The 12,235-nt window shown below is 41.8% G+C and overlaps 1 protein-coding gene across 1 annotated transcript; it reads right to left on the reverse strand.

Moving 5' to 3' along the window:
• Positions 1-9,266: 9,266 nt before the first annotated feature.
• Positions 9,267-11,897, reverse strand: LOC310855647 (uncharacterized protein; the record flags this gene model as incomplete). Its single annotated transcript, XM_083760747.1, has 3 exons — positions 9,267-9,391; positions 10,770-10,864; positions 11,174-11,897. 3 exons carry the CDS (start codon positions 11,895-11,897, stop codon positions 9,317-9,319), a joined length of 894 nt encoding a protein of 297 aa, XP_083616873.1. The 3' UTR covers positions 9,267-9,316.
• Between the last annotated feature and the right edge of the window lie 338 nt (positions 11,898-12,235).

Below are 12,235 nucleotides of genomic sequence, written 5' to 3' on the forward strand. Positions count from 1 at the left end.
TATAGTTATAGGAGCCAAATGGACCCTTATGGGTCTGTAGCTCAGAGAGTGTACAAATGGTGTTACTTTGATTTTACAATATAAATTGGGGTCCCAGAAATAGAAAACCCATTCTGACCGGGCACCCATTTTGGTGTCAGCATCATGTTATGCTTTAGCTATTTAAAAATAGCAGATCTACAAGCTCATATCGCGCCACCGAGTGGCGCGATACGAGCTTGTAGGTCTGCTATTTTTGAAAAATCTAAGACACTTTTAGAATCTGATCTCAGGTCAGAATGGGTTAATAATGAAACTGTCAGGATGTAATAGACATTTTTAGAATCTGATCTCAGGTCAGAATGGGTTAAATGGAGGTCTGATCGTAGCCTAAGGCCTCACTCACACCTTCACAACAGACTGATGTATGCTTGTTGTATACAAAGGGTGTGTTACATCTTGCCCCAATGGACAACTCTTGTCGTGACAAATCATGACAACTAACACAATTGTTTGGGCCGAACAAATAATTAGAAAGAAGAAAAAAAAACGGCAGGTTAAAACAATTTTTTGGTTGTTTTTCTTCTTTGTAATTATTTGTTTGGTCCAAAATGTTGTGTTTGTTGTCATGAGTTGTCACGACTCGAGTTGGCTTTGTCCGCCGCGTAACCGTCTTTAAATAAATACCTTTTGAAATGTCTATATGGGAAAAATGCATTGGGAATCATTTCCTGGGCCTGGCGTCGTCATGAAAGACTGCGACGCTCTATAGACTATTTGACATTCAGTGTTCTTCTTCCACAAATTTGTCTTTTAAAAATGGGGGTCGTCTTATAATCAGAGTCGTCTTATATCCAGCACAATACGGTATGTATAATTTTGCTCCTGCTTTCGAGACTGTTGTGACTTCTACGTTTTTTCTTTAGATTTTAGTGGATGTGTGCATTGGGTCTAATGTGTTCTGTCTTGTCTGTTCCTTTTATTGTCTCCACCAGGCCGAAGGCATGGGGGGAGAGTATGTTTTGCACTCCGTCCGTCCGTGTGTGTGTCCGTCCGTCCGTCCGTCCGTCCGTCCGTCCGTGTGTGTGTCCGTGAGCAGCTAATCTCATTATCTCGGCCACCATTAACCCGGTACAATTTCCGTGAAATTGTGCACCCACATTCCCACTAGGCCGAGGACGAAATGCCACATGAACAATTTCAACTCAGCCTCAAGGTGGCGCTATAACTGGCCGAAAAGTGTTTTTACCTCTAACTGCACGGATCTGTGGATAACTTTGTATGCCAACTCCCTAGAGGCCAAGGAAAAACCTTTGTCTGGAATTTTTCACATCTGCTCTTTATAGCGCCACCAGGAGACCGACATATGTAAAACACATTTTCTATTATTACTCCTTCAGATTTTATCCAAATTTCACGCAAATCGGTACACATGATCTCCATAGTCATGTGATCAAGACAGGTTTGTTTGATTTCTCATATTCCATCCTGATTGGCCACGATTGGCTCCTACAGTTTTCAGGAGTAGCAAATCGCCACAACTCCTCAACGCAGCGTCCGATTGCGATGAAACTGTGCATGCATATTCCCACTAGGCTGAGGAAGAATCCTGGTGGAGACCTGTGCCCAGAAGGGCACTTTTTCTAGTTTGTTGTATTTTCTGCATTTTGGACTGTGTGATATTGTGATGACTTGTTTCTTGCTGGTCAAGCTGCTGGTCAAGCCAGTTATATTTACAACTGTACTATGGTTGATAAATTGTGAAACTGAAAATCTTTAATAATAAGGGCCATACATTGGACTATTTAATTTAAACTTGAAACACATAGTGCTGAATATATGACAGACTATTTTGCAATAGGGTCAATACTTGTTTTATTCTATTATTTTACAGCTGTATCTGTATCACTGTATCACTCACATTACCATATTAACATCACATATTATTCCCTATATTGTGCGGCATCTTATGCCATGACTGATATCATTAGGCATTTTCAACTTTGATTGAAAAACATTTTAAAATAGCGAAAATAGACAATCTTCACAAGTTCACATGAACTTCACATGAATCTTGAAGGCTACATCGCACCATGAGCTATTTTCCACTATTTTAATAGCTTTTAGTTTTTACCCAACAGAAACGAAACTGCAGCCGCCGTCTTGCCTCCGATGAACACAGCAATATACACTTTAGCATTAACATACTTTGCTGTAGCCGTTACAAATATTAGCATTAACATTCTGCAAGTGACAGTGACAGTATAAGTAAGTGGACATACAGAGCAGGAGCCAGGAGGCTTCCCTCCCCCAAACACAGGCCAAAATGTGTTCGTGTAGATCAGGGGTGTCCAAACCTTTTTCAAAGGGGGCCATATTAGAAAATATTAAAACACCCAAGGGCCAACTATACATCTCCTAAAATAATGTATCGTCGGACTATATAACAAAGTCACATACATATGCATCGCATTTAAATGATTCTATTTAACGATCATCATCAATATTTAATATCAAATAAAACAAAAAGTGCAACTTCAGCCATATGTCACATTACCAAATGTAACCAGACAAGCAAGGTAAAGAAAATAATACAAGGAACAAGGAATACTGACAAATTATACTCTGGGAAATGCCCAGGTTCAAAAAAACGTGAATGTAAAAATGTCCCATATACTGTCGGGTGGGCCGTTCATAATACAATTATGAAGCTGCGCACCTTATAACATTCGTCCCAGGGCCGCATTTGGCTCGTGGGCCACACTTTGGACAAACCTGGTGTAGATGCTCGACAAATCCGGATGCACCGTGGTTGATTCAAACCCCTGCCTTTGCGGTGGTACAGGCATGCAGTCGCACTTCACCACTTCTCCACCACCATTAACCAGCTCAGTGGCCAGTGTCCAGGCTGAAGCTGGGAGGTCGGGGTTCGATCCCCGGCCGGGTCATACAACAGACTGTAAAAATGCCTCCCTGCTTGACACTCAGCATCAAAGGGTTGGATTGGGGGGTCAAATCTACTAATCAAATGATTCCCGAGTGCGGCACGGCTGCAGCTCACCGCTCCTTAAGGGCTCACCGCTCCAAGAGATGGGTCAAATGCGGAGAACAATTTTCACTGCGGTAACGTGTGTGACAAATCATACGACTTTGACTTTGACTTGATGCTTTAAAGGGATAGTTCTGATTTTTTTAACTTAAGTTGTATGAAATACTTGCCATTAATATAGTGGTTGCAACTGTAATTGATTGCCAGAGTCCTGTGGTGAGAGTTCTGCTCTGGTTTTGGTGAAATATCAAGTAGTTCCGGTCATTTTGAGGGGGGCACTGGGGGCCACGCAGTAAAGGTAAATTAATCCACAAAACTAACGTCATTTGTATTGTTGACCTATTTCTAAAATATTTGTGCAACTTTCGTTCTTTTTTTTACCCCTCTATCACACAGAACCATGTTTTTTGTGTCCATATCACTACGCCCAAAAAATAGTTCAATGTGATGGAGGGGTCAAAGTTGAACGAAAGTCGCGCTAATATTTTAGAAATAGGCCAACAATACAAATTACGTTCGTTTTGTGGATTAATTTACTTTTACTGCGTGGCCCCAGTGCCCCCCACAAAATGACCAGAACTACTTAATATTCACTAAAACCAGAGCAGAACTCCCACCACGGGACTCTGGCAATCAATTAATACAGTTGCAACCACTATATTAATGGCAAGTATTTCATACAACTTAAGTTAAAAAAATCTGAACTATCCCGATTTTCGTTGTTACTAAACATTTCTAAATGTGTCATTTGTTGGTGGATTTGTTGACCTTGGCATATATGTCGTTTGAGACATTAGGTAGTTTGACGCCAGCGTAGGTCACATTATCTTCATCATCATCATCATCATGTGACCTGGCTCCTCCTCCAGCCTTCCTCTGATTGGTGTGGATGACACTGACAGACGCGTAGGTCAGACCGTCATCAGCATCGGTCTGATTGGCCAGTAGTCCAGGGTGGCTCGCCATCATTGTGTTCTGATTGGTTGAGGTCAGGGAATCATTGTGGGCGGGCGGAGTCTTCTTCTTGACGATGAAGCAGATCACCAGCACTGTTGCTATGACTACAACCACCGACAACACAACGGTCACCATGGTGATGGTGACATCACTGCCATGATCTGATGCTGGAGGAGAGGGAAGTAGAGTCAGTTGTTTAACACAAAACTGACGTGCTGATATAGTGGTTGCAACCGTATTATTTGATTGCCCGAGTCCCGTGGTGGGAGTTCTGCTCTGCTTTTGGTCAATATTAAGTATTTCCGGTCATTTTGTTGAGGGCGCTGGGGCCACGCAGTAAAAGTAAATTTATTCACAAAACTAACATAATTTGTATTGTTGACCTATTTCTAAAATATTAGTACAACTTTCATTCAACTTTGACATGGAACCTTTTTTTGGGCGTAGTGATATGGACACAAAAAACATAGTTCCGTGTGATAGTGGGGTCCAAAATGAACGAAAGTTGCACTAATATTTTAGAAATAGGTCAACGATACAAATGGCGTCACGTTAGTTTTGTAGACTCATTTACTTTTTATTTTATTTTTTATAAGATATTTTTTTGCGGCTTAAGCCTTTATTGATTTTTAAGGGATAGAAAGTAGGCTGACAGGAAACGGGAGAGAGATGGGGGGATGACATGCGGTAAAGGCCGTGTCGGGTCCGGGAGTCGAACCCGCGGCACACCGCGACTGGATCACCAGTCCAGTGCCCAGACCGTTACGCTACGGCCTGGGCCAACTCATTTACTTTTAATGCGTGGCCCCCAGTGCCCTCCACAAAATGACCGGAACTACTTAATATTTCACCAAAACCAGAGCAGAACTCCCACCACGGGACTCGGGCAGTCGGGCAATCAATTAATACAGTTGCAACCACTATACTAATGGTAAGTATTTCATACAGCTTAAAAACTCCTTCAGCGCCACCTGGTGTGGTGGTCAGCAGTTTAGGCTCTGAGTGCCCATTATAAAGGAAAAAAAAAATGTAATTCTATTATGCATGTAATGTGCATGTCATCACCTGTACACCAGATTAGAGGAATTTTAAAAATATGGATGAAAATTAAAAAATATATTTTTTTAAGAATAAAAAAAATCAAGACGTCTTAACGCCCGTGGCATCCATTACAAAGACGGCAATAAGACGGGATAACGTCCCTGGCACTTAGTTAAAAAAAAAAACCTGAACTATCCCTTTAAAGCTGCTATATAAGCAATAATATGTCAACTTTTTAATTACCTTTTTTTTGGTATTCAGACAGCCAGCAATGAGTAGATCGCTTCCAAAATGTAGTCTCTGTGACACATGTAGAGGCCACAATCTGCATTCTAAGTTATTTCTAGAAGCTTTGTCATTCTACTCATTGCTGGCTGTCTGAATACCAAAAAAAGAAGAAAAAAAGGTCATTAAAATGTTAACATATTATTGCTTTAATAGCAGCTTTAAGTACATTTTGAATTCCGAACTTTTACTTGTAATTGAGTATTTCTACATTGCAGTATTGATAATTTTACTTAAGTAAAACAATTGAGTACTCCTCTCTCCTACCTGGTACATCAACAAATGTCATCACTACTCCATTCTTAGTCAGCTGACATCGGATCTTCTTGGCCAGGCGGTGTTTGTTGATGGTCAGAGTGGTAGAACAATCAGAACTGGAGTTCATCAGGGAGGAACCGTTCATCCAGCTCAGAGTGTGAATTTCACAGTTTACATTCCTTCCAACCAGAGAGCACTGCAATGTCTGATGTTCTGTCCCGCTGTCTCCTCTGGTGACGTCACTCACTTCCAGTACAAAAAGCCAAATATGTTCTTTTGTGTCACAGACATAAAGGCCGGCGTCTTCAGCTCTGATATCTTTAACGGTCAGGGAGCAGTTAGACTCCAAACTAGTTCTGTTTTCTTTCAGTGAGCTTAGTTCACTTGTTTGTATCACGCCACCTTCAGCCACGGTAATGATACGCTGTGAAACGTCATCATTTCCCTTGTGAGTCCACTTAGTTGAAAGACAGCCAGGAGCAGGTATGATGTTGTTACACGGTACATTGACAGTATCTCCAGGGTTTCTGTAGAGATCCAGTAGGTGGGTGTTGTCGACTACAAGCAGCAGAAATAACAACAGTTGAGTCCTTTTGATCGAAGACATTCTGATCCAAACTTTATTTCCTTTTGTCTCTCTGTATCTTTTCCTGCCGTCTGTCTGTCTCAGTGTGTGTAAGAAGGTAAGAAGTGTGTGTGTGTGTTCACTGCAATGCGGCTGACTATAGAAACCAGAAGGTATATTTTTCTAGAAGTTAGTTCCTCATTTATGTTCCCCAATTATGTTACAACTCATATGTCTAGGGGTAAGACGAGTAGGCAACATAGGAAGGAGGAACAGGAAACCATGATCAAATGCGAGGTTTTATTATGATAAACCTTAATCAAAATATAATTTACAATAAATGGCTCTTAATCAAAAAGAAAATACAATAAAGAAACAAAGCCTTTCCGAAGGGCTTTCGGAACAGAATGGGTCAACAATATAAGGTAGTTTTCACAGTCAGTCGTCACACATAGTAGCGGGTCGGAGGAAGACTATAGTGATGTTCCCCGGCGAGCTGTCAGGCACAGACTGACTAAATAGGCAACGGCGCACCCATGGCCATAGAGCGTCGCAGTCCCGCCCCCTTTCAGAACGACGAGTGGCCCAGGAAATAAATCCCAATGCATTTTGCCCATAGGCTTTTCTTAAAGTATTTATTTAAGCATCACCAAAACTGTTGATTTTACGATTTTGAAGATCTGGATCCGGATCCACGGATCCAGTCCGGGTTTTCTTCCCAATAACAGGAAGATAACATTTTTATGAAAAAATAAAACCATGGTGATGCTCTATATTGTCTGAATCAACATTGTTTGAGTTTGTTTACGTACTAAAAGAGTGACTTTGAGAGCTGTTTTAGCTACAATGTAAGTCAATGAGGACCATATTTTGAATTATCAATTTCTAATCACTGGAGCAGTTATCTTTTATTTCTTGTCCACATTTGGAGTTGCATCATGGCAAAGTAACTACACAACACAAACCTCAAAAAAAGTGGTCTTACCCTTTAAGAAAAGCCATAGGCAAAATGCATTGTGATTCATTTCCTGACGCTCTATTGGGTGGCACGTGACCGGCAGCCAATAAGGGAGGCAGGCGTTGATCAGACGCTCGACCAGAGCCGGCCCCTCGTTGATGTCACTGACATTAAAGGTAAAACACAGTCAAGCCAACCTGGAGTGGAGAAGAACACATATATAATAGAAGGCGCTCTCTATTCCAATATATGGTTCATAACAAGTCTACTTAAATGTATAGTTATATAATAAGAGATATCACAGATATGTCTATAATATACCACGACAATACCACCAGTTACCTCATATGTATATGTATTCTCATACATATACATGCAAAAACCGCAAAAGGTTTGCACACGTGCATGAGGGGGGCCCTTCGAACTTCAGTGCCCATGCAGTGGCCCTCAAAGGTGCTAATCCAGCCCTGCCAACGGCTATCCGCGCGTCCCTGCACTCACAACTCACACAGTCTAAATACGTCTACTGATGCGTGGGTCCATTTTATGATTATTATTACATCCACCTGGCTGACCTTACAGTGGCAACAACATTTAAATAAATTACCCTAAATGAGTAGAAGGCCAATTCTACAAAATGTATGAATATTTTCTGTTTTTTTTGTGAACTAAATGTGCTATTTATATAAATATATCAAATCTACCAACAACAGCTGTGTGTGTGTGTGTGTGTGTGTGTGTGTGTGTGTGTGTGTGTGTGTGTGTGTGTGTGTGTGTGTGTGTGTGTGTGTGTGTGTGTGTGTGTGAGAGACACAGAGAGGGATAGAGGAAATGAGAGCGAGTGAACGAGAGAAAGGAAGAGAGAGTATAAGGGGCTGTTCATTCTGGCACGCACACACATACCGTATAGTAGGCTTAGGCTACATTCTCCTTTCACTTACATCTATTATTTGTCACTAGGTATGTCCCGATCCAATTCCGATCATTTGATTTTGTTCATATTTTTTTAACAATATCCAAAATCACAGACAACATTCAGTCTAATATCATTATATGGATATAATATTGATACTATAGTCACGTTTCTTTGCTCCCGATCCGATCATTAAAAAATGGCACTGACTACTGATCAACGTGATCGGATCAGGACAACCCTAATAGTCACTCTACATTCTCCTTTCGCTTGCATATTGTCACTTAGGCAGATAGGACGTGCAGATACAAATACAGACTCACTCCACATGGGTCTACGAACCAACAAGAACACAATGCAAACACAGGACTTACATAGACAGGGATAACAGGGCACAGGTGAAACCAAAATACAATCAACACTAGGATATGCTGGGGGACTAACAGGACACAGGTGGAAACACTGACACAGTTAGACAAGGTAGGTAACAGTAACTTAGCAGACAGGAAACACTAGGAACAATACTTAAAAATGAGATATATACAAAACCAAGGCAACAACAGAGCAACAAAACACCAAAACCAAACAGAACAGGAACACATGACCAATACAGAATTTAAATGATACTGAAATGACAGAAACTGTGCATGACAACAATAAAGACAATTTTCTGAAAGACAAGTCGGGTGACAGTACATTTAATTTGGATTTAATATACACATTTTAAAAACAATACAAAAACAGTACACAAAATATAAGAGCGCCAGGAGGAGGCAAGAAGCCCAAACACAATAATGAACATTAATAGGACAGTCCTCTCTCTTAAACAAGAATAAGATTTGTATGAAGATTCCACGGGGCTGAACTATATGTGTGTTTTGTGCATAGGCTCTATAGATTTGTATGGCCCAACCCTCCCTTTATTGTATTTCTTATCATTTTCACTTTAATTTCATTATTTATGTATTTACTTAATTAGGGAAACACTTTTTACCCAGCAGCAACTAGAACAAGAGGATATTTCTATACTTTCTATTGCTGCAACAATATGCAATAAAGCCTATAGTTCAGATCAACCAGCACAGGACAAAACTGTATATTTTTGAGGGGTGCCTAACACACGCACGCGCGTACACACACACACACACACACACACACACACACACTCTCGTGCGCGCATGCATGCACACGCACACACACAAACCAAAGAAAACTGTTCATCAAACTGTTCATCAAACTGATAGTCACCTTATTAGGTGATCCTCAACTAAAACTGGAGTATGAATGGGCCTTCACTCGGCCCACTTGGCTTCAGCTTCTGGAAGCAGCAACGTTAACATAGTCCATCTCGGTGTTCTTCACCTCTGCTTTCTGCCCTCTGGTGGCCTGGGGAAATACGAGTCAGATCACAGCGCTCGCAGGATTCTAAACCTATACGACCGTTTCTAGACAAAGACGCCCCGCCTGCCTCGCCTTCATCATCTGGTCTTCATCGGCTCTCAGAGACCGGATACATTTTGCGCAAAGTTCTTAATTCATCACTGCTGTTTGATCTGCATTATTGTACCAGAAAAAGGTCTATTCTCCCTTCATCTTTATCCTTTTTAGTATAATTGTGAACGCAATGAGCACTAACTATGAGACCCAGCAGATCATGTCTGTGTGTCTGTCCCGCTGTGACACCACCCGCCCGCCACCAGAGGGCGCAGCTGTAGCACACACACACACACACACACACACACACACACACACACACACACACACACACACACACACACACACACACACACACACACACACACACACAAACAACCACACACACACACACACAGTAGAAAACTTTAAAAAATTACTAACTAAAAAGAAAAAAAAAGTACGTAATTTATTCGAATTGTTGTTATTGCAATTTACGACCTGCGTTCGTTCGCTTCCCGCGTTTGCGCGTCTTACTTGTTAGTTTACTATAAATTAATACACGATAATAAATGGTATAAACAATATTAGCTTGCCTCTTCTACAAAAATAAAAGTTACAAGTTACAAGGCTGCATTCTATAGAGTGTCATGTGTCGTGCGTGCCAAGCTGTCATTCTCTGTCCCTTGTATTATACCGTAGTAGTATACCGTACATTTATTTCCCACCATGGAGTAACCTTGCGTCAGTGTCACCAGACTATCCACCATAGCTATCCATCTCGGAGGTCTGGTGAAGACCGGCAGTGCCGGTAGGCCAATCGGAGGCAGACGGGGCGTTACCATGTCTATAGACATATAGACATATAGAATCATGCCTCTCAACCCGAGGGCAGGGCTTTCACAGAGGCCATGAAGGCCATGGCTGCCTTTTGGGCCTTACTGTATGCCAGTGGTTCTCAAACTGTGGGTTGCAAGCCCCAGTGGGGGTCCTTACATTTAATTTTGGGGGCCCAGATGATTTGCTTAATAATGTGCAGCATTGTTTTCTCACTCAACAGTAAACAAACCAACATACAGTACAAGTGTCAATTTGTCAAATATTTCTAAGAAAGAAATAGAAGATACACTATTTTCGCTAATTTCACAATATCTGTGGAACAGGTCAAACAAATGTAATGCCTCAACTCCTACAAGTCCAGTTCACGGTTCACATTATTATTTATTATTATTTATCTGCTGCCTTATGTCCTTCAAACAATTGTACGACCCAGTGGATTTCAACCTCTTTGATAAAATGGTTAAAATGGCATTTGGGTCAAAGGTATTGAATTATATACAGTATACTTTACCTTCCACTTCCAGAAATGATACTGGACAATGAAATGTAGCAACAGGATCAGCAGTATGACTGTAGGCCTGATGATCAACACTGTCAGAGCAGAGTCTGTGAGCGAAATATAGGTTAGATTAAAAACATCACACATGCACTCAATTTAAAATAAGTATTCTATTTTGTATTTGTTTTGCTATTTTAAAGATTTAAACCGTTCGTTTAGATAAATAAATATAAAGCATATTAGTTTTATTTTTATTACATAACTGGCAGAAAAAAATCTTTTGTATTTAATTTTAACACGCTCAAGTGCTCTGTACTGAAAATGAACGGTGCAAAAACAATAGGCCTATATATTTGTTTTCCCAATCCTAGTTTTAGTTTTTAGTTATTATTTACTGTAATAGCCCTGCCACCTACCAGGTGTAGGAGGGGGGTCGGTCGTATAATCCACAGGCGACGTTCCAGTGCAAACTTTAGATGTTGTCTTCTTCTCTCTCTTTTCTTCCGGGAAGACTACGAATGTCCTCAGTTCTCCGCGGACGATCAGCAGACATCTGATCTTGTCGGCCGGACGGCGTTTGTCGACGGTCAGCGTGGTAGAACACCCGGACATGGACTTGATCAGGGAACCGTCCTCATTTATCCAGCTCAGAGTGTGAACTCCACAGCTTCTGTCCATTGCGGACAGAGAGCACTGCAACGTCTGTTCCTCCGACCCGCCGTCTCCTCTGGTGACGTCACTCACTTCCAGCACCGACAGATAAACCCGCTGATCGTGTCCGCGCCGCTCTCCGTCTTCATATTGTCGAACGGTATAAAAGCCCGCGTCTTCAGCGCTGACATCTTTAACGGTCAGCGAGCAGTTGGACTCCAGACACAACCTGTCTGCTTTGGATGGGCTTAGTTCACCCGCTTGGATCAGGCCGTTCTCGGCCACAGTCACGCTAGCGAAATGATTTCCGCTGTGGATCCACTCGGTTGAAACGCAGCCGGGGTCACGGTCAGGTATCCTGTTTTGAAATGGCAGCGTGACAGTGTCTCCGGATGTCCTGTAGAGGTAGACTTGGTCCGGTTGTTGTTGGGCGTTGTCGACTCCAAGCAGCAGAAAGAACAACAGTTGCGTCAATCTGAGCCCAGGCATGCTTAACCCATTCTGACCTGAGATCAGATTCATTACGAGGCTTCCACTGGACACACACTGGTCTGATTAACCCATTCTGACCTGAGATCAGATTTTTTAAAATGTCAGTCGCTCTTCGATTTTTCAAAAATAGCAGACCTACAAGCTCGTATCGCGCCACTCGGTGGCGCGATATGAGCTTGTAGATCTGCTATTTTTCAATAGCTAAAGCATAACATGATGTTGACACCAAAATGGGTGCCCGTTCAGAATGGGTTAACCGAACTGTCTGTCTGTCTGTCTGTCTGTCTGTCTGTCTGTCTGTCTGTCTGTCTGTCTGACTGTCTGTCTGTCTGTCT

The sequence above is a fragment of the Protomyctophum parallelum genome (assembly GCF_964188405.1).
Source record: "Protomyctophum parallelum genome assembly, chromosome: 1".
NCBI classification, from domain to species: Eukaryota; Metazoa; Chordata; class Actinopteri; order Myctophiformes; family Myctophidae; genus Protomyctophum; species Protomyctophum parallelum.